This window comes from Notolabrus celidotus, chromosome 7 (assembly GCF_009762535.1).
Source record: "Notolabrus celidotus isolate fNotCel1 chromosome 7, fNotCel1.pri, whole genome shotgun sequence".
NCBI classification, from domain to species: domain Eukaryota; kingdom Metazoa; phylum Chordata; class Actinopteri; order Labriformes; family Labridae; genus Notolabrus; species Notolabrus celidotus.
The window spans coordinates 8,103,952-8,124,425 of NC_048278.1; the positions used below are offsets into that span (position 1 = coordinate 8,103,952).

At 41.8% G+C, this 20,474-nt stretch overlaps 3 protein-coding genes across 7 annotated transcripts in view; 1 reads left to right on the forward strand and 2 right to left on the reverse strand.

Moving 5' to 3' along the window:
* LOC117815444 (protein Wiz-like) overlaps positions 1–10,596 on the reverse strand; it is a 29,635-nt gene extending 19,039 nt beyond the window's left edge. For 2 of the 3 annotated variants that reach the window (XM_034687172.1, XM_034687171.1), the window contains exons 1-8: positions 10,484–10,596; positions 9,999–10,083; positions 8,728–9,228; positions 7,742–8,524; positions 6,628–6,999; positions 5,131–5,345; positions 4,848–5,037; positions 2,352–2,505 (exon numbers count right to left, since the gene is read on the reverse strand). In XM_034687172.1, the coding sequence (XP_034543063.1) occupies positions 2,352–2,505; positions 4,848–5,037; positions 5,131–5,345; positions 6,628–6,999; positions 7,742–8,524; positions 8,728–9,228; positions 9,999–10,011 (2,228 nt within the window). In that variant the 5' untranslated portion in view covers positions 10,012–10,083; positions 10,484–10,596. Of the gene's footprint in view, positions 1–618; positions 2,506–4,847; positions 5,038–5,130; positions 5,346–6,627; positions 7,000–7,741; positions 8,525–8,727; positions 9,229–9,998; positions 10,084–10,483 lie in introns of all 3 variants that reach the window. The other variant, XR_004631821.1, reaches the window with a different exon arrangement.
* A 1,903-nt stretch (positions 10,597–12,499) lies between these two features.
* On the forward strand, positions 12,500–17,377 carry prdx2 (peroxiredoxin 2). The gene is made up of 6 exons (XM_034688421.1): positions 12,500–12,632; positions 14,253–14,388; positions 14,532–14,685; positions 15,951–16,073; positions 16,291–16,421; positions 17,010–17,377. The coding sequence occupies exons 2-6, from the start codon at positions 14,286–14,288 to the stop codon at positions 17,090–17,092; spliced, it is 594 nt and encodes a 197-aa protein (XP_034544312.1). The 5' UTR covers positions 12,500–12,632; positions 14,253–14,285; the 3' UTR covers positions 17,093–17,377.
* Positions 17,378–18,493: 1,116 nt separating this feature from the next.
* On the reverse strand, positions 18,494–20,391 carry LOC117816597 (transcription factor jun-B-like). 3 transcript variants are annotated; one of them, XM_034688941.1, is made up of 2 exons: positions 19,989–20,391; positions 18,494–19,745 (listed from the first exon to the last, which is right to left on the reverse strand). In XM_034688941.1, exon 2 carries the CDS (start codon positions 19,705–19,707, stop codon positions 18,814–18,816), a length of 894 nt encoding a protein of 297 aa, XP_034544832.1. In that variant the 5' UTR covers positions 19,708–19,745; positions 19,989–20,391; the 3' UTR covers positions 18,494–18,813. The 3 variants fall into 3 exon arrangements, with proteins under 3 accessions (XP_034544832.1, XP_034544831.1, XP_034544830.1); XM_034688940.1 differs by having other exon boundaries at positions 20,007–20,388; XM_034688939.1 differs by having other exon boundaries at positions 18,494–20,351.
* Positions 20,392–20,474: the final 83 nt, after the last annotated feature.

Consider the following 20,474-nt stretch of genomic DNA (forward strand, 5'->3'; position numbering starts at 1 on the left):
ACATACAAGTAAATCACCACTCTCGCTCCACTAGCCAAATTACTTCAACACTGGGACGTGAATCGGCAACCCTCCGATCCCCAAACCAAATCCCTATCGACTAAGCTATTATCGCCACTTGATTCTACTTAGCAGATCTACTGTCAGTATTTAGCCGTTATGGACTGAGCTACTGCCGCACTATTTACCCTAACCACTACCTTATCCACCGATAATCATCTAAATCTTTTCATTGTGTCTTATAATGACACAATCGGATACTTCGGGAGATTTGAGGGAGTTTTCAGCGACCGGCACAGCCCAGAAGGCAGAAATGCGACGGTAAATGTATAAACCGTGACTAACACTTCAAGTTGATCTTAACACGACACGTTCTGTAAAAGTGTTCTGGTTGTAGTTTTTTCCCCGATATCACCAATAGTTTGTCTCATCATCGATCAGCATCACACACTGTTATACCGGCCATTGGAAAACACTCCGTGCGTAAACCGTCAGAAGGGGTTTCTCTAGCTTGAGTCATACGGAACATGATAGACGAAAACAATGTAAAGAAATAAAAGTAAGCAATAAACTAAAACATATATCACAATAAATATGAAAACCATTTTAATGACCTACCGTGAAAGATGCCTTGACGGAGCTTCCTGTTGTTGTTGGCACTTGCGTAGCAATAGACATCAGATTGGTCGAGGCGGTGTGAGGCAAGAGTTGAGGCGGAGGATTTTTTTAATTGGTAAAAAATGGAGAGAAATGGAGAAAGGGGGATTTGATTGGCAGGATATGGACAAAGGGGTTGTGGGGCAGAGATACTACGCTGCGTTAGGCAATCAGCTGAACTAGCAGGGATTAGCCAACCTCCAATTGGGAGGCACCACGACCAGGCTAACCTGTACTTTCACTAGCCTGTACAGTTATTAGACGACAGATACCAGTGAAATACGCAGTCCCGCAGGTTATGCCCTCTGCCTCACAACCAATAGTACATTGTGGCCACCCTAATTATAAATCATCGCCTGCAGCTTCCCATTTCTATCACGGTGTTGAAAATAAAAAAAAATGGTTATGGACTCTATGCACTTATTATGATGTCTCCGCAAACACAAAGTACAATTTACACCGAAAAAAAAAACGAGAAATGTTTCATGTATCTATGGAGCTTCGGGAGATGACGTCACATATCCCAGCACGCGAAATCAGAACAACACCGCCATGTTGGCAGGACTGCCAGCAGTGGGTACGTCTCAAAGCTTTTAACTTCCATCCTCGCGTCGTTCACTCGCGTCTTTATCCCGCCCACCAGAGATGCAAGGAAATAAAACGAGGGGAGAGAGGAAACGAGGAGATTGGTATTAAGAGAAATGAGACGTCCTTTCCTCTGGAGAGTCACGTGAAGCGTCGTCGGTTTGTGATGACAGCTTCAACAGCTGTTTGTGTCTGCACACATGTTCACTGTAATAACTCTGATACATATAAACAGTAACAGAGCTCTGTCTCTGTGCTTTACCTGTTTAACACACACCTGCACATATAGAGAATCTGCTCTCTGTTTATTCTGTCCTGATGCATCACGGAACGATTTACTATTAAACTGCCTCATAATTAAATTATTTATTACTTTAAGTGAAAATAGAAATTATGCACCTCTTTTCAAACCCCGTGCTCATTAATGATCAGCCTCGTATGAAACTTTATTAACCTGATGGGAAATATAACAAGTGTTTTTACTAACAGACAAACTTTACTGTCAGACTTCTCTTCATGATGAAAACCAGAACAAACGGGGAAACTATAGAAATAACTGATCATGAATATATATTCTATCTCTGATAGAAGACTCTATGACTCTATGTCATTAGACAGTGAATCTGAAAAAAACAATCAGATATAACATAATCCACCCTCTGTTGTATTTAATTTATGATTTTGCTTTTATGTTCAGTATTTTGTGTTGAAAATCTCACATCAAACACTTTTCAATCTCAGCTCATCACACACAGACTGTTAAGAAACCAAAGTACGTTCATTATCTGTTTCAGGGCGCCCTTAGTGACTGTTTAACTTATATATACCCGAGCACACCATCCACTCTCAACAAAGGTAATTGTGACACAGGTTTAGAAGCTGCGAAGGCTGTGCAATCCTTTTGTAAATCAGGGCTTAATTGTTTAACATTACAACCAATTTTATCATGTTTTTTTGAAAGTGAATCATGAGTGGAATATTAATTCAAACTACTTTATTTCATCTTTCCTTTTCTAAACCCCATCAGTCTATTTTTCTGTTGTGTACTTGAATACTCAATGAATACACTGAAGACTTGATTCTTCATATTTTCATATTCATAGACTGACCTGCACTTGAGGGAGTAGATTTTGCCCACCAGTTTGACCAGTGGTGTTAGCGGGGGCTTCGGCAGCATAGCAGGAATGCTACCTGATCGTGGTGGCTGCTGGGAATTTCCGTTCTGATTCTCTTCTTGTTTTCCATGTTTCAGCGGATGGACTCCTGAAACACAAAGAAAGTGTAAAAGTAACATGCAGAATCAACAACCACTCAGATGTAAGCCTTACAGTTCGCTCCCTGGGGCTTTTTGTGATCCACACAACCCTACCATGTATGAATGTCTAGCTGTCCAGTGACATTTTCTAGGACAGTGGTCGCGTTGCATGCATGTTTTTCCTGAGCATAAAATTATATCTTTCTAGTTTGCCTTTTGTATTAAGCAGGAATAAAGGTGCATGATTTTTCATTTTTATTTACTTGACATTACAGAAGAATTATGGCCAAGCTGTAGTCTATGATGGAAATTGTTTTCTAATATATATATATATTCTTGTTGGAATTCTTGTACTGTACACCTTCTTGTTTGCTGCTGTCACTCTGTGAATTTCCCCACTGCAGGATGAATAAAGGAGTATCTTATCTTATCTTTCATATTTAAAGTTGTCCAGTAGACTTCGACAAAAGATTGGCTTTTTTTACAGGAACAAGTCCTGTTTTCCTCGCCACTGCAGGAAAACCCTGGTAGAGGCAACTTTTTTATCGGTCCTCGATTATGGTGAAATTTTGTATAGGCATGCTTCAGCCTCCACATTAAGGCCACTTGATGCCGTTTTTCACGCTGCATTACGTTTTATTACTGATGATAGTTAAAGCACTCACCATTACATACTATAAAAAAGGTGGGATGGTTTTCTCTGGCTGAAAGGTGTGATTTGCATTTTTACCTGTTTATTTATAAAGCGATTGTTGGGATGTTACCATCATACTTATTTTCAATGCTAGTTTGGTCCTCTGGAGCAAAACACACCAGATCAACTGATTGGCTCACTCTAAAGGTTCCCAGAGTTAATTCTGAACTGGGTAGATCTGCCTTTTGCGTTTTTGCACCATCTGCATGGAACTCACTTCAATGCACTTTAAAAATGAATGCACTGGTTTCTTTTAATCATTTTGAATCATTAGTTTTAAATTTTTTAACCTCTGATTGTACCTGTTTTAACTGACTTTGTTTAACATTATTTGAATGGTTGTAACGTTACTTTTAATTGTTGTCTGTTTTTAATTGATCATAATTCTTTTAAGGTTTTATCTTTTATTTTCTTGTCATGCATTTAAATGTTTCTTTTATGTGCTTGTCGTCATTGTAAATGAGGGCTTGCTCTCAATGATTTACAAGTTTAAATAAAGATAATAATAAATTCTGCCTGCAAGGTGAGATTTCCACACTAGTGTCAAAGCTAAATTGATACATGGAGCAGCCCTGGTCTATATTAAAGCTAAGGTTGGTAATCAGATTTAGATACACTTTTTGTTATACTGGTTAAAATGATCTTAATGTCCTGATTGTAATCAATACATAATGTGTTCTTAAAAAAGAGCGAAAAAAAAGCTGCTATCTACAGCCGGAGTAAACCTGGGAAAACACCAACTAATCAGCGTTTTTGGGTCCCAAAATTTTAAACCATTCAAATCCTGTCCTGCTGTTCTGCCCACCTCCTGCACATAAATTTCCCCTGCGTGCACTCCGAGTCCCAGTCCCCTGCCTCTGCTTCCCCTGACTCTACTGACTGCCCCTCTTGCTCGACTTCGGGCCTGTCCCCTCTGACCCGATGAGGTGCTTTGCTCAGGACTGTAGTCCGGATCAGAGTCTAAAAAGCTCTCACCAGGGAGGCTCTGACAAGCAAAACAATTAATGACATTTAGTAAGTCCTACAGAAATGTAGATGTATTGTAGCGTCCGTCCGGATGCTGTAGGGATGACGAGCCGATTCGTGAACACGTTGAGTTTTAATAACCGGTCACTGTCGGCCGTGATCACGCCAACCAACAAAACAACAATCAATGTTTGAATGAATGAAGAACTTCTCCTCTTGTCTCTCCTCTCTCCCGCTCACACACTCTACACCTCTCCTGATGCCTTCACTAACTGTCAACACTGTAGGAATTAAGAACATCTACACTGAACATGTTCAACAAACAGTAGAGCTGTTATATGTGTTATAACTTTTCTCCTGATATCGTGTCACCGGTACAACTGGATAATTCTAGCATGACAGTTGGGAGTACTAACAGCAGCCATGTTTGTTTGTGTTTTTAACTTTCACTATGATAATGTTTTGGTGAGGACCGGTTTTGAATCAGTCACCATCATATGGTCGCAAATCAGATGCGCTCGTGCATGTGAGCGGGGGCGTCGTTTTGGAGGAGCTCCGAGGGGAGGAGGGGAGGAGGGGAGGAGGGGAGGAGGGGAGGGGTTAGACGGAGTCATGAGGAAATGCTACATTCAAATTCATGCTAGTTTTCGAAGACTACCAACCCCAGCTTTAAGGTACATTTTATCTTACCGCCTCTGGAGCGCACACTGGGGTCACTGTGGGCTCCAAAAGTCTGCGTGCGGCCTTGTGAGTGTCTTGATGAGCTCAAGTCATCTCTTCCTTTCTTGTGATGATGATGCTGAACTGTAGCCTTCGGACTGCTGCCGGGCACAGAATCAGAATCTATGGATAGTGAGGGTGAAGCTGCAGCTCTCCCAGACTAATAAAACACAAAAAATTTCAACGTTAAGCTAAAATACAAGTTCATATGCATCAGAATGGTAATTATTTTAAAATGTAGAACGCAGCACACCTTCTTGATGTAAAGGTCCCCTGTTCTATAGCGTCGGGTTATTGCTGACACCTTGGTTGGGTCCCGACGGATCAACTCATTGAGGAGATCGATTGGTGAACTTGCTCCGTCTGCCTTCCATTCTAGGATTCCCAGCTGTCGGAGGTGGGCTCTTGCATGACTGGCCAGGGCCTTGCGGTTTTCAAAATCGAACCCACAAAGTTCACATGATGTATCTGACACAATAAAAGACAGAAGGGTTTTTAAATCATAAGCAGTTTCACGAATAGGCACAAATCTCCCATCAATACCGTGAATCACAATTAGGGATGGGTACCAAATTCGGTACTTTTATAGGTACCGACCGAATTCCGTCGGTACTACCGAGTACCAATTCACGTTAAATCAAACGGTACAATGTTTCGGTACCTAAACGCATCCTTGTGACTGTAAGGGAGTGGAAGATTGGGCGATTTTTCTATACCTTTGCCCTGTAATAAAGTTCCAGTCTGATCGGGTGGACGTCTCTGCTCTCTGCTCTCTGCTCTCTGCTCTCTGCTCTCTGCTCTCTGCATCTGCGCGGGAGCGTGCCAAACGGAGCCTGCAGCAGAGGGGCGCGCGCACTCACCGTGAGGCAGAGCTGCATGAGGATTAAGTTTGAGACCTTTTTATTTACAGTCTATGGTTGAGACGGTCTCTCTCGCTCCGACTACCCGCCCTGTTTATTACCGTTCCTGTGTGCGTGAATGCCCAACAAGTAAGCTGTGTGTCCTGTTATTATAAAGAGACGGAGCACTGACTTTTTCCTGTCCGCAGGCGTACACGTGTGTTCATTGAGAAACTCCCGAAAGAGTAATTAGACGCCACGAGCACGTGTATATCTAATCACCTATATAATCCTGTTTCTGTTCATTTCATGTTAAATGAAATAAATATGTTAAATATACAAATTTTGAGATTATATTAAACAAATTAACATTTATTACCACATAAACACACGCAAAAGTGCCGAAAATTGGTACCATTGAGTACCGGTACCGATTCCCAGGTACCGGGTATCGGTACCGTATCAGTTCAAATGTGAAAGGTACCCATCCCTAATCACAATATATCTTTTCAAATGACAATCAAGATCTAAACTGTATTCTTTCATTTACAAAGACCCAACAATTCCCCCTGTGGGTTTTGTCTTTGCCACAGTATCAAAGAAAAGATTTCCCTTTTAACAAATAATCTATTCGTCTGTTAATTAGTCCTCCTTTCTCTCAGAATCTCCTTCTCTGTCATTTGATCATGAGCCGGTTTTGTTCCTACTTAAGGTGTTCATTTTCAAACAAGTGCTAAACAAAATTGCACAATTTAATCTCTATACAAACCAAACTCAAACAAGAACTTCAGCCCGTGCTCACCCAAGTCACTGAGTATAATATAATGGCTTCGCTTTACAAGAAAAAAACATGGCAGTTATAATTTCATGAATGGCCTAATTTTGACTTTACAGTGGTTTCAATGTCTTACCGGTGTGTGAGGAGCCACTCTTGTCGGAAGGAGATTTCTCTTTCATGGAAAAATCCAGAGGTGACATGCTGGGTTTAGTGGCTGCCTCTCCTAAATGAAGAATGCCCGGGGACTTTTTGGAGCCTTGAGGGATCCACATGGCTTTGCCTGGTGACCCAACGGATGAAGGCTTTTTTTTCCCTCCTTCACCATTCTCCATGACTTCTCTTAGTAGATCGATAGGTGATGTTTTCATTGACCAAGAGAGACCGAGCTGGCGCAGGTGGGCACGGGCATGGCATGAGAGGGCTTTACGGGTCTCAAACAGCTGGCCACAGTAATCGCACAGGACTGTAGGCGGGGACTGAACCCCTGTGGAGGCCACTGGCAACTCTGCAGGTTACATTTAGAAGATTAACAGGAAAAATGATGAGAATACAACAACAATTTCTTCCTATTGATCATTGTATGATTCAAACACTTAAAGCTGGGGTTGGTAATCAGATTTAGATACACTTTTTGTTATACTGGTTAAAACGATCTTAATGTCCTGATTGTAATCAATACATAATGTGTTCTTAAAAAAGAGTGAAAAAAAGCTGCCATCTACAGCCGGATTAAACCTGGGAAAACACCAACCAATCAGCGTTTTTGGGTCCAAAAATTTTAAATCAATCAAATCCCGTCCTGCTGTTCTGCCCACCTCCTGCACATACATTTCCCCAGCGTGTACTCCTCGTCCCCGTCTCCTGCCTCTGCTTCCCCTGACTCTACTGACTGCCCCTCTCGCTCCTGATATCGAGTCACCAGTACAACTGGATAATGCTAGCATGACAGTTGTGAGTACTAACAGCAGCCATGTTTGTTTGGTGAGGACCGGTTTTGATCAGTCACAATCATATGGTCATGAATCAGCGGCGCTCATCCATGTGAGTGGGGGCGTCATTTTGGAGGAGCTCCGAGGAGAAGGGGGGAGGGGTTAGACAGAGTCCTGAAGACATTCTAGATTCAAATTAATGCTAGTTTTCTGAGACTACCAACCCCAGCTATAAGTCGACATGGAGCATGCAATATATTTCACCATGCAAATACCATTTAGTAATAATGAATGCAACTGAATGCTTCTCTACATTACCAGCATTGAGAGGCTCTGAAGGGTCGACAGCAGCAGGTGATTTCTGCATTGGGGAGTTGCTGCTGTTGCTGGATCCCTGGGGTTGAACACACACCTCAGTCTCCACAGGCTCTGGCTTGGGCTTTCGATGAAGGGGGTCCACTGCAAGCCGAAAGCCTTTTTTAGCTTTTGGGGCTCTGTTAACAGGTGCATCAGAAGTGCTCTTGGCAGGACTCGGAGAGGGGGAGGAAGAGGGAAATGAAGTCTGTGAACCGCTTGGTGCCGAGGACAGGGCTGTGGCTCGGGCTGCAGATGAGCTGGTTGCTTTTTTGGGGGAATTTATGGCTTGAAGCATGCCACTGCTGACCAGTTCCTTGACGGTGTCGATTGCAGAGCTTTTCCCCAACAGGTCAACCACTCCGATCTGCTTCAGGTGAAAGCGAGCATGGCAGGCCAGGCCTTTTCGATTCTCAAACTCCTCCCCACAGAGAATGCAGGTACAGTCCTCTGACACTTTAGGCCGTTTGCTAGCAGGAGACGCAGCTTGAGAGGACAGACTAGAAGAACGTTTAGAAGACGATCTAGGGGGGTTCGCTGAGGTGGGCTCCTTTTTTTGCTCACTGCTGATGGGCTTCATGTCCTCGTCCTCCATGATCTTGTATAGAAGATCAATAGGGCTACCCTTGATCTCAGTGTCAGGAACTCCAATTTGGCGCAGATGGGCCCGAGCATGACTGGACAGGCCTTTGCGGGTCTCATACCAGCAACCACAGAGTTGGCACACATGGACCTCATCGTTGGTGTCTGAGGAAAGAACGAGTAAAAGGAGATCAAACACAAAGGCAGAATAATTTGAAGTTTAATGAGTAAAAACAAAAATGCTACAATAATGATTTCCTGACATATATAGATATATGACCCCACAAGCTACTGCAGGAGTTAAAGCTCTATCTTAAACAGCTCTATCATACACATTTTTAAAGTCTCTGTTCAGAATTCAGATGTACCTAAGGTGATTGGTGCATCAGTTTCAAGCGGCGCCCAAAGTGGCTTGGTTGTCGTTTGGTACTCTGATGATGATGAGCTGCTCTTTTCACTCATTTTAGATTCGACCAACCCAAGACCAGGGGGGGATGGGGGGAGGAGAGAGGCAGAGGACTCTTTCAACCTGGATGAAGATCCCTGTTGAGTCAACTTTTGCAGAGTAGTTATTCTACTTCCTGCCTTATAGAAGGTACTTCTGTCCTCTGGCATTGAAGGGGTCCTGGACTCCTGCTGGGCAGTTTTTTTTAAAGGGGCTGATCCAGGTACAGAGGAGCCAGCTTTGAAATCAGGGAGAGAGCCATCTCTTTCTTGGATAAGCTGGTAAAGAAGGTCAATTGGAGCCCCACTGCTTTCTGACAAAGTCACACCAAGTTGTCGCAGATGCAGACGGGCATGACTGGAGAGCCCTCGACGTGTCTCAAAGTATGTCCCGCAGACCTCACACATGACCGGCTGAGGGTTTGCTGTTGTGAAGTTGAGATGAGAATTGAACACCACTAAACAAATATAACTTAGGGTGTCAAATAAAGAAAAAAAAAGCTTAAAGTTATTTTCTATAGTGCCAACAAAAAATGGATAACGTGACCCAATAACTTGCTATTTAAACTTTAGCAGGTACCAACAGTGTATATCAATCCCACATTTTCTCCCATTATAAATAGGATATATACTCTGGTAATCTGCTAATCAAAAGTATTTTTCTCCCTCATTTAAAATCTAAAGCACATCTGGATCAACCAGGGTTTATTACGATGGCCCTGAAGTGCAAATCACAACGGCAAATCAGAAAACACTGATTCTGATTTGCCGTAGTGTTTTCTGATTTGCTGTAGTGTTTTCTGAATTGCCGTAGTGATTTGCACTTCAGGGCCACCGTAGTTTATCTCATATTGGGAAACATTTCTGTGAGGTAACATAAAACCAAAGATTACTGTTCATATTATTGGCTGGAGAAGTGGTTTACACAATTAACTATATGACACAGATAAATATCATTGAAAAGATATTAACTACAACAAAATTTAACATTAAAGCCAGTCATAGGCTCTAAAATAATTATTAAAATGTGCTTTAGAGTCACATCTATTATTTTATTGCCTGTTAACACAATCTATTGATAGTGATGACAAATAAATAAATTGGAATCGAAATGTAGAACTCATTTCCACTTTTTGACTGCTTTAAGAATGCAACCAAAAAAGTAATATAATATTTGCATGACAGTCTCTCTCACCTTGTGGATCCATTGCTGATTGTATTGATGTGAACTGGGATTGTAAGCAATGAGAAAGCTGGATTGTTGCAGATCTTGTCAGAACCTGCGAGAGAGAGTGAAATAAATCAGAAATTTAAATCCTGTTCAACAAAATCGAAACACTATTTCCTGTGTTCGATCCATGTCCGTCACATAAACCCTTCCCTGGGAAAAAACAGTCGGACACTTAAACATTTTTTTTATCGTATTGTAACAACGTAAAACATGGATTGAAACAAAATAAGCTGATTTGAGTGGCTCAAAGATCCTAAAAACTGGTCTATAATATCAGACTTCAGGTTATTCTGTAGAACCCTTTGTTGTGCTACATGAGCATGCTCACGTTAGCTGCATGCTAGTTACAATTACATTTCGTTTCAGCTAAAAGAACACCTTTCCACACACTCCAATCCCCGGATCAAAGCCCAATTACGATCAATTAGTATTGATAAAAGATAATTTACCCAATACAGTGAACAAACTTTCTCTTCCCAGCTGATTCAAGCAAACTGATAAGCTAAGCGGAAGTAATACGTGATGCATTCACGGTCCTTGTTTTTGAAGATTTCTATTTTCAAAATAAAATACACAGGCTATAACAAACGAATGTAATGCTGAAGTGCAAAACATTGCGTTTGCTTCTTCTTCTTAATATGGCACACGATCACTTTGGCTTTTTCGGTTGTTGGTGAATTTTAGGAATTATTTTTTTAAGCAAACAAAAGCAAGGATACTGCCTAGATAGATAGGGATAGATGGGCAGCCAGAGCCAGCAAATCACCAGGTTTATAAAGTAGGCACCTCCCTTTAACCGGTGTTTTGCTAAGTTAGTTCTGCTACACCTCAGGAGGCTTAATAATTAGCTCCATCCTTGAATCACACCCCATATGCCACCTCTCAACTCCCACCACGGAAGGTGAGAGTCAGGGCAAGAAGCCTGCTCGGGCTAGGCCTCACCATATTGGGTCAGGCTGTGCACTCTACGTCCCGCTACACCCCCAATTTGCCTAGGGGAAGGGAGGAGAGAAGGGATAGAAAACAGGGACAAGTATGTAAAGATAATGCTAGAGAGAGGACAGGGCAGGCAGAGCCAGGGTTAGAAATCTGTTTGGGCCAGAGCTCACCCCTTCTGGATTTATTTTACTTCCTCCAACCTGCTGGGAAGACAACTGTGGACAAGAAATATATATGACTTGATATTGTATTAAACATTATCAATTCACTATCAGATTTCCCATCGTAAAGGGAAACCAGAGCACAGCCGAGCACACACTGTGGAATTTCATGTGGAACGGAAGGCCAAGCAAGCTGATGGTCAAAGGAAACACAGCAAATGCAGCCATAGCATCAATTGTAAATGCTAGCACAAACTTAGATGGATGCCAGAAACAGAAGACCAACATGGAATGAATTGACCAACTCCATTCGATCTGCAGAATCCCTCTCTACTTTCAAAAGACAGCTAAAGACCCAGCTCTTCAGGAAGCACTATGCACTTAGCTAGACTGCTCTCCACTGTTGTCCCCAGTGGCAGATCATGTCTTCCAGCTACAGTTGACTCGCACTGTCCTGCTCTAATCTGGGAATCTGTGTTCAGCTCTGGAGTGACCCAGCACTTGGTACTTTGGTCATTATTGTGGTGATGTTAATTGAGGATGATGATAATGGAAGGTCTTAAATTGTTTGGTTGCTTCATTGTAGATGTTCCTTATTTTGAAAAAATAAATAAATAAATAAATTTTAAAAATCCTTACTTACTTTTGTGCATTGCCTTCACACTGCTTGGCAGTACCTGCACCCAAATTGACTTGAAGCACTTTGTTACTCGTACTGATCTTGTTTCCTCTTGTCTAGATCTTTGCTTGTGTTGTTCTTGTTCTCGTATGTACGTCGCTTTGGATAAAAGCGTCTGCTAAATGACATTGTAACATTGTTGTAACATGTTCATTTGCGGCAACAACATGAGTGTTTTCGACATGTCTTTGGATTTAGACAATTTTTGGTGAAGGCCAAATTCCTTGGGCAAGTGGTCACCAGCGTGATATGTCTTTGCCCATCAAAGTGGTATTTTGGCTTAAATTTTAAATAAGAGGAGATGGAGGCGTGGCCCACATTAATATATAGTTAAAGATTCTGAGGTCCAGAGGTCACATTGTAAAATATATGAACAATATCTGAATTAGGTCCACAGTTGTAGGTGTCCCATATGACATTAGACTTTTAGACTTTAGACTTTATTGCCCCCTTGAGGAAATTATTTTCCACAGCACCTTTCTGCATTTCCACAGACATAGACAATCACAAGAACATACACTGGATATTGGATTTGAAAAGTTCAGATTCCATGTGCTGTTCAACCTACCATTGAAAAAAAAATCTGATTTTTGCCACAGATGAGCAAAAAAATAAAAATAAAATAGAACTGATTTGGATTAGTGAGTAACTAGCGTTTGATATGCATTTTATTTTGAAGGTAGTTGTTTCACTTCCGGGTTGTAGTTTTGGCCCCGCCTACTTCTTGCACGCATCCGTCCCTCCTTTGAGTGCTCTCCTCTCCTGCCAGCAGCAGACCTCAGCCCCTGCAAACTTCTCCTCGGCTTTAAGCAAAGACAGGTGAGTACTGCAGGCACTGATCTCGTCTTGTTATTTCCTTTCACAAACATAGTTAAGTCTGCATGGCTCGTTTCGTAGAAGAAACAATGAAACCCGAAGCTGGAAGAATCTAAAGAAACTGGTTTGCTACATTAACGTGAAGCTAGCAAGTCAGTGCGGGTCAGTCGCTCCCCTCCTTTCTCAGTATCTGGGCCTGTCTCTGGATCGTTCTTTGTCCCTTGCTGCAGCTTACATGAGAGACTGGTCATTGATCCCTCGCTTTGTTCAGACTTTGCTCTTTTTTTACTGTGCGCAACAAACGACTAGAATAAAAGGATTTGGCAATAACACTGCACTTTGACCAGGACGTGTCTGCTGCTCATGCAGACTTTAGTAAACCACTTAAGGAAAGACATGATGAGTGAAAGCTCATCAGATTTGAATTACAACGCAGACGAATCAGGGTTTCTTTTATGCACACCCCTATTCAATGTGCCACCTAACAGCTCTTATACAGAATAAGTAAGGTCTCGCGTCTGCTTTAAAGGCCTGAGTGGATCTAATCATGTTAAGTGCGTTAATTGATAAAATCATGCATTCATATATCACTAAACTGCCCCTTCATACACCAATGCTATTTACCCCTTATAAAACATGCTCACATCAAACAGGTTTCCTTTTATAAGTGTGAGATTATCCTGGTTATGTAAGCCTCTAACAGGCTATTGTTCCCTGCTGGCTCAACATGACTTGCATGTGACTTTATGTGGTTAGCCGAACTGAACGTGCTTTTGAGCAGCGCACCCGTTACCAAAGCAATACATAACGTGGGTATCTGGTTAACCCTGTAGCACTTGGTCCTTTTTTATTATTATTATTATTAGTAGTACATGGTTTATTTGATAGAGACCGTACAAATAATAAAGTACATCTTATGTGTGTTACAAACAGCTGTAGCAAGTGATGCTTGGCATAAAGAGATTATAATTGTTGCCAGATTCCAACTCCTGTCCCTAGTTATGCTTTTAGTAAGAGACAGATATTAAGATTACATAAAATAACATGCATGCTATAACAATTGTGGTGAAATAGAAAGAACAGAGGGTTAAAAAGTACATCAAGGTTGCATACAATTTCAACAAACTGTTGTAGATCATATTAAAATAGTTTAATATGCTTACATCTCTGATTTTGCTTAAGCCACCCTTTAACACCTTTGTTAAAGATCTTTTATAATGTTGTCGATTTCACTTTAATTCCCCATTTGATAGTATTTTATAGGAAAACGCCGACTGACCCAAGGAGGCCTTACAATATGCAATTTAAAAATGTCACCAGCAGGTCCCCTGGTGCTCCACTGTTTTGCTGGATCAAAAATGTGCATACAAATTCAGATGCTAAGTTTTACAAACAATTATAAACCAGTTTCAGGTTTGAGGATTTTATAAATGCATCGAAACTGTGTAAGTTATACTGCCTCAGTGTGTTATTAATCCATTATGTTAGAGTTAAAATCAGTATTTGATCTTTGACACTTGCTTTCTGAGGACTTTGTTGCTATCACAGCCTTAGGCTCCACCCAGTTTAGCTAATCTATGACGGTGTGTGAGCTTTACAAAAAAAATTCTGCTGTATCTACAGTCTCTCCTTCGGTCCTTTGCCACCACCAACATCATGTCCTCTGGAAACGCTAAGATCGGCAAGCCTGCCCCGGACTTTACAGCAACAGCTGTAGTGGATGGACAGTTCAAGGACATCAAGCTGTCAAACTACAAAGGTAACAGTGTTGTTACTAATAGGCTTTGTAAACCATTAGGTGCAGAATATTTGTAGTTCATTTCTTATTTTAGAACTTTCTCATATTAACTCTCTAGACTAATATAAGCACTAAATTAATTTGCTTCTTTCTGTGCTCTTCAGGAAAATATGTGGTCTTCTTCTTCTATCCCCTGGACTTCACCTTTGTATGTCCCACTGAGATTGTGGCTTTCAGCGACAGGGCAGAGGAGTTCCGCAGTATCGACTGTGAGGTGATCGGCTGCTCCGTAGACTCCCACTTCAGCCACTTGGCATGGTGAGGAAGGAAAATCCTGACTTGAGTTTTTACTGTGAATGCTGTAATTGTATGCACTGAGAGCTTGAGTAAAAGAAGACATCTACATCTGCTGTGTGATAACATAAGAAGAAAGGAGAGTTTGTTAATACAAGTTATGAGTCCACTTTGTCCTTTTTGCCTTTAAGTATTATTCTATTTATTTTCTTTTGAAAATAAATGTATATCAGCTTTAATATTCATCCTAAGATTGAGCATGTATTAAAGTCTAATGAGATCTTTTATTTATTATTCAGAAGGACACTATAAAAAGTCACTGGATAACTTCAATATTGTGCAGCTTGATTAGGAAAGAAATATACTTCCTGAAATTGTGCATTTGTCTGAAGTGACTTGGACCAGGGCAATTCTTATTGTCAGTTAAAATAACACAGTTAATAATGAGGGTGTGATCTGAAGCCACACACCCTCGTTTATCAGTTTATCTCTTGTCCAGTGCTTCTGCAAAGTCTTGATAAGTTGATATATGTTTAGAAGTAACAAGAAATAATAAACTAAGATACTTTTAAATGGTGCACAATAACTACCTAGGATAGATCTTTTTTAGGGGTTATACACTACATTTGACCTGTGATTCTTGTCCCAGTTAGACTGTGTTCTTATGTCATGTTTATTTAAAGATTCTTTATTGCATTTTGGAAATATGGCTTTCTTATGCGTTTTTAAATCTGAATTACAGTTTAAATTAAATAGTGCATCTCTACTTTATTGTACTGTAGAATAATATTTCCTCTATTTAGTTAACTCTGTAGGCTACTTATGATGTCTTTGTAAGATTGCTCAAACAACTCATATTCAAAAATGTTGTTTTGTCTTTTTGTAATCTAAAAATGCTTCAAGTATTGTACAAAATATAATGCAGGATTACATTTAAATCTATGCTGACAACACATTTTGTTCTGGATTCACCAATGTCATTGTTTATTGGGCGGCCATAGCTCTGTGGTTGAGTCGGTCATGGAGGTGGGTGTGTGTGGGTTTGATCCCAGGTATCGCCATCTACACACTGATGTGCTCTTGGGCATGACACTTGACACCAAACCAACCCCTTTGAGGTTGTGCCAGTGCTGTTTGAATGGGATTAGTTAATACTGATGGGCGCTTCAACATCAGCTTCTGCCATTAGTGTATGAATATGAAGCGGAAAGGTGAATGTCACATGTAAGGTAAAAAGTGCTTTGAGGTGTCATAAGACTCAAATGCTGTCCATTCATTGAATCTTGCAGGATCAACACACCAAGGAAGCAGGGAGGTCTGGGCAACATGAAAATCCCCCTAGTGGCCGACCTAACAAAGACCATCTCTGCAGACTACGGTGTGCTGAAGGAGGATGACGGCATTGCATACAGGTCAGACAGGCTGCTTGTTTGCTTCTAATATAAGTGAAAGGCTCTGTGCTTCTGTTTGCTGAGAGCCGGGTAGAATGTCGTACCTACTATGATACTACTATGATAACTTCTGTGACACTCAAGTTAGCAAAAGTAGAGCTATAGACCCAGCAGCACACATCATTAATACGGAAAATGAAGGCTGGCATCCCTCTAACTGAATCCTTTGTCTCCTCAGGGGTCTGTTTGTGATCGATGACAAGGGCATCTTGAGGCAAATCACCATCAATGACTTGCCTGTGGGCCGCTCTGTGGATGAGACTCTGCGCCTGGTCCAGGCCTTCCAGCACACTGATAAATACGGAGAGGGTAAGTGTCATCTCTTTTAGGTTCCTGATTTTCACTTTTTACAAACACAAATGGTCTGTCTAGTTTTTTTGTCCCTTCTTTTAAAATATTTGTGCTTGTAAGCTGTGATGACAAGCAACTTAATGTGTTTACCGTGTTGACCTTTAGCAGCCCCAGCTAGTAATTTTATTAGTAGCTGTTGCAACCTTGTTTCAAGTTTTTGTATTTTTCTTTTTCTATTTGTCCTGGTTGAGATGTTTAGTTTTGAATATTTGCAATGCAGTAAATATGCTGTATTGCTCCTCCCTTTGATGAGTGATGGTTATCACAAAGCTGTGACAGGAGGGTTTTTTTTAAGTCATGTGCCTCCAGTGATTTTTGTTAGTTTATGTTTTTTATAGTTGGATTCTTTTATGAAACTTCAAATTGAGCATCTTTGTAGATGTAAACTCACCTTTTGAAGGATGAGAAAGTTTGTTGGCGGACTTGTGTTATTAGCTTAGCCTTCAGGGTATTTACACATGAACCTTGCCCTCAGGACATGCAAAGTTCAACGTCTAACATTCAATGCCAGATAATAAACTTTGTTCTTTTTCCCTCTTTGCACAGTCTGCCCAGCTGGCTGGAAACCAGGGAGTGACACCATCATCCCTGATGTTGACAAAAGCAAAGACTTCTTCTCAAAGCAGTAAATGTGAAGATCTACTAGCTGACTTCCTAACCGTAGCACTTGCCTACATACAAGAGGTGTCCCTATGAAGCAGTATCTCATGGCGTCCAAATGTCAGAGGTTGTTAGATGAATCCTTTGATCTAGTACCTTATCTTTGTATGTCTAATGTACAAGTGGTGGGGCAACCTCATAGTCTCAAGCACTGAAAGTCTAGTTTTGTTCCTTTTTCAGAAAAAAGTATTGATTTGTTTTCTTTGCTGTCAATCATTTGCTACCATCTTTATTAAAACAGTGGGAAAAAAATGGCCGTGTGTGTTTGTCTGACAAAAGTATCAGGACTTGCGTTCATTATCAGTATTTTGTATGTATTTCCATTTGTGACCTCATGGTGGTGCCATAAAACTTCCTTAGAGCAGTTCAGTAACTTGAAAGCCTGAAAGTATTGAAGGCATTTTGTGAAACTTGATGTATCACTTCTGGGCTGTGTGCCTGGAAGAGGATCTAAATTCATGAGAAGGCTGTGAAGTCTTGCTTAATGTTTGATGTTGAGTCAGCATAAGAATAAAAACCTGGCCGTACCAAATGGAGGATCCAGGAATTAGGAAATAGTTTGTCATTGTGAAAGTTATTAGCACAGACCTGTATGACTGCCAGACTATGGATCCTTTCCAGCAACATTACATCCTGACAATTCCCCACTGCTGTTGATGGATTGTTGGATGACATATGAACCAAACTCTGTTATTTTACTGATGTGGGTTGTATCATCTATCCTCAGGTAGAATAATCTGGGTTATTATTATATTACTCATATTGTGTGATGGTCTTGGTGTTGACTTTGAACCCCACAAATAATGTGTCACCTAATCCAACTTCTAATCCTCTTAATCTTAACTATCTGTTGTTGACCACAAGTCTTTTATTTCAAACTAACTCTTACCCATCAGTCTATTTTGAGTGTTTATCTGGAACTCACTTCAACCACCTTTTTTTTTTCTGAAGAACTCTTCTCACGACTTGTTTTGGGAAATAGAAAGCAGAACGGGGAAACTCCCCTAACTAGAATAAACCACTCATTGACAAATCTCACTTCCACACGCACACACACACGCACGTACACACATACAAACTGCGGTGAGAAGTAGAGGACGCAGCTTTACTGACGGACAGTGTAGGAGGGGGTTCCCGGAAACCTTTCCTGATGTGACGTCTGCTAGTAAAGTTGACCATATATGGGCTGACGTATTTACGTCAACAGAGAAACAATCCTACGCTGGGACGTCTCCAACGTCACACAACTGCCGCTGTGCACTGAACTGATGACTTCAGTGTGGTTATGTTAACCAGATTTACCGAGAAAATCCCAATGAGGTGACACTTTCTGATACTCATAACCTCAATAAAAAACACCACCACATATCTCTTTGTGCATAATTTCATTTACTTAAATATATACTGTACAAGTAAAAAAAAAAAGGCAGGTTCAACCTGACAAACGCAAATAACTTACACAAGAATACATCACATAAAGCAATTTAAGTCAAATGTAAACAGGCAATGCCAAGAGGACCCTTTAAAAACTTATTCAAAAATGCCCGCAGTGTTTTAAGTCTTTTTAAGATTTCTGCATAGGCTTCAGTTCTTTAGCCCAACAAAGAATCATGATCCAGTTCTTTTAAAAAGTCATTGTTCATTGAGTCAGTGCAGTTCTTGTCCAGTGTTTCAAAAGTGCTTGTTTTTTTCAGTAAGACTTCACTTTGGGCGCTAACATGAGCTGGCAGCCACTGCTTACGTGTGTCATAACTTTCTGTTTGAGTTGAGCCACCTGGTCTCTCAGAACAGAAGCTGTGCTCGACAGCCCGGCGTTGTCTGTTTTCAGAATCTTTACTTTGTCCTCCAGGCGAGCGATGCGCTCCAATTTACGCCTCCGACACTTTGAGGCGGCGAGCCGGTTCCGTAGACGCTTGCGCTCCGCTTTGATCCGCTCCTGGTTCTCCATATTAATAGGGGACATTGGCGGAGACCCACTGTCGCTGCTCTGCATGTCAGGGACCGTCTGAGGCTCCTCTTTCAACCCTCCGTACCGCTGCGAATGGATGCCTGCACCTGCCAGAGAGTGCTGGAAATGGTGAGATCCGTGAGCAACGGCCTGGGGGTGCTGGTGGTACTGGTGATGCGGCAGGTAGCTGATGGTGGTGGAGGGGTAGCTGGCTGCAGAGGACAGACCGGGGTTCGTTGAGCAACTGTTGAGGGTTGTGTATTCTAGAGCTTCTGGATGCATTGATGAGCCGAACACTGTGGCCGTAGCCGAGCAGGAAACCCCACCAGTTCCGATGGCCACGTTTGGAGGAGCCATCTGGTTCATCTTGTGCAGGTCGTCAAGCGCTTTCACAAAACCGTCAGCAAAGCCCTCCTGCTCCTCTGTGATCCCGCGGTTGTACAGGTAATGGGCAGGTGTTGGTGTTGTAGTGATGACCCCGTTGCTGTTCTGGATGATCAGCCGCTCTAGTTCAGGAGAGGCGAGCTTCAGAGAGCCCACGTCCGCCGTCCCCGCTGAATAGAAATCACTTTCGGCGCGCAGGTGCTGCGACTTGAAGTTTGAGTTCCGGTATGAATCGGAGAAGTTCAAGTTCATATTCTGCTTTAGCAGCTTGTAGTCTGGCAGTGCTGCGCCTGGGTGGCCATAAGCAGAGAGAAACGAGTCGTCATAAAAAGGCTGTTCCATTATTGTGGACATATTTCAAATCACACAGTCAAATATTATAGTGCGCTGTAAGATGCTGTTTGGACACCAAGGCGTCAGTGTCCCAAATGATTCAAGCTCCGGCACAGAGTCCCGCTGTAGCCTAATATTACTGAAGCTCAATTCTATCAAAAACAGAGCAAAACTTCCAAAATAGTGGAACTGTACTGTACCAAGTCGTCGATTTGTACCTTTAGTCGGATTCAAAGCGGAGTCCAGTGACTAATGCAGATGTTTTCATTTCATCCGTGTTTCTTTATGCTTTGAAAGTGGATCCACTCCGGTTTCCTGTAAAATGACAGGCGGCCGGAGTGTTCTGAATTTAAGTACTCGGTCTCTATGTGCGCTTCAACCAGCCGGCTGATTGGCTGTTTCTTCTGTGGTCCCCGCCTCCGGGATGTCAGAAAGTGGATGACGTTGTTGCCAGGAACAAGGACTGTAAACAAGACTCAGCCTACTCGGCTTAAGGAAAACTTCACCCAGGTGAAACACACACGGGACAAAATCACAGACCGGATAATCAGGGAGGTTGACAAAGCGGACTGAACGGATCTCTAAGTTCATAAAAACATTCCCCTTCCCCGATCAGACGAGGACACCTGGCACTCTAAAACCTGCTCTGCCTTTCGTTTCTCTAAAAAGTTCCACCGGCTGGGATA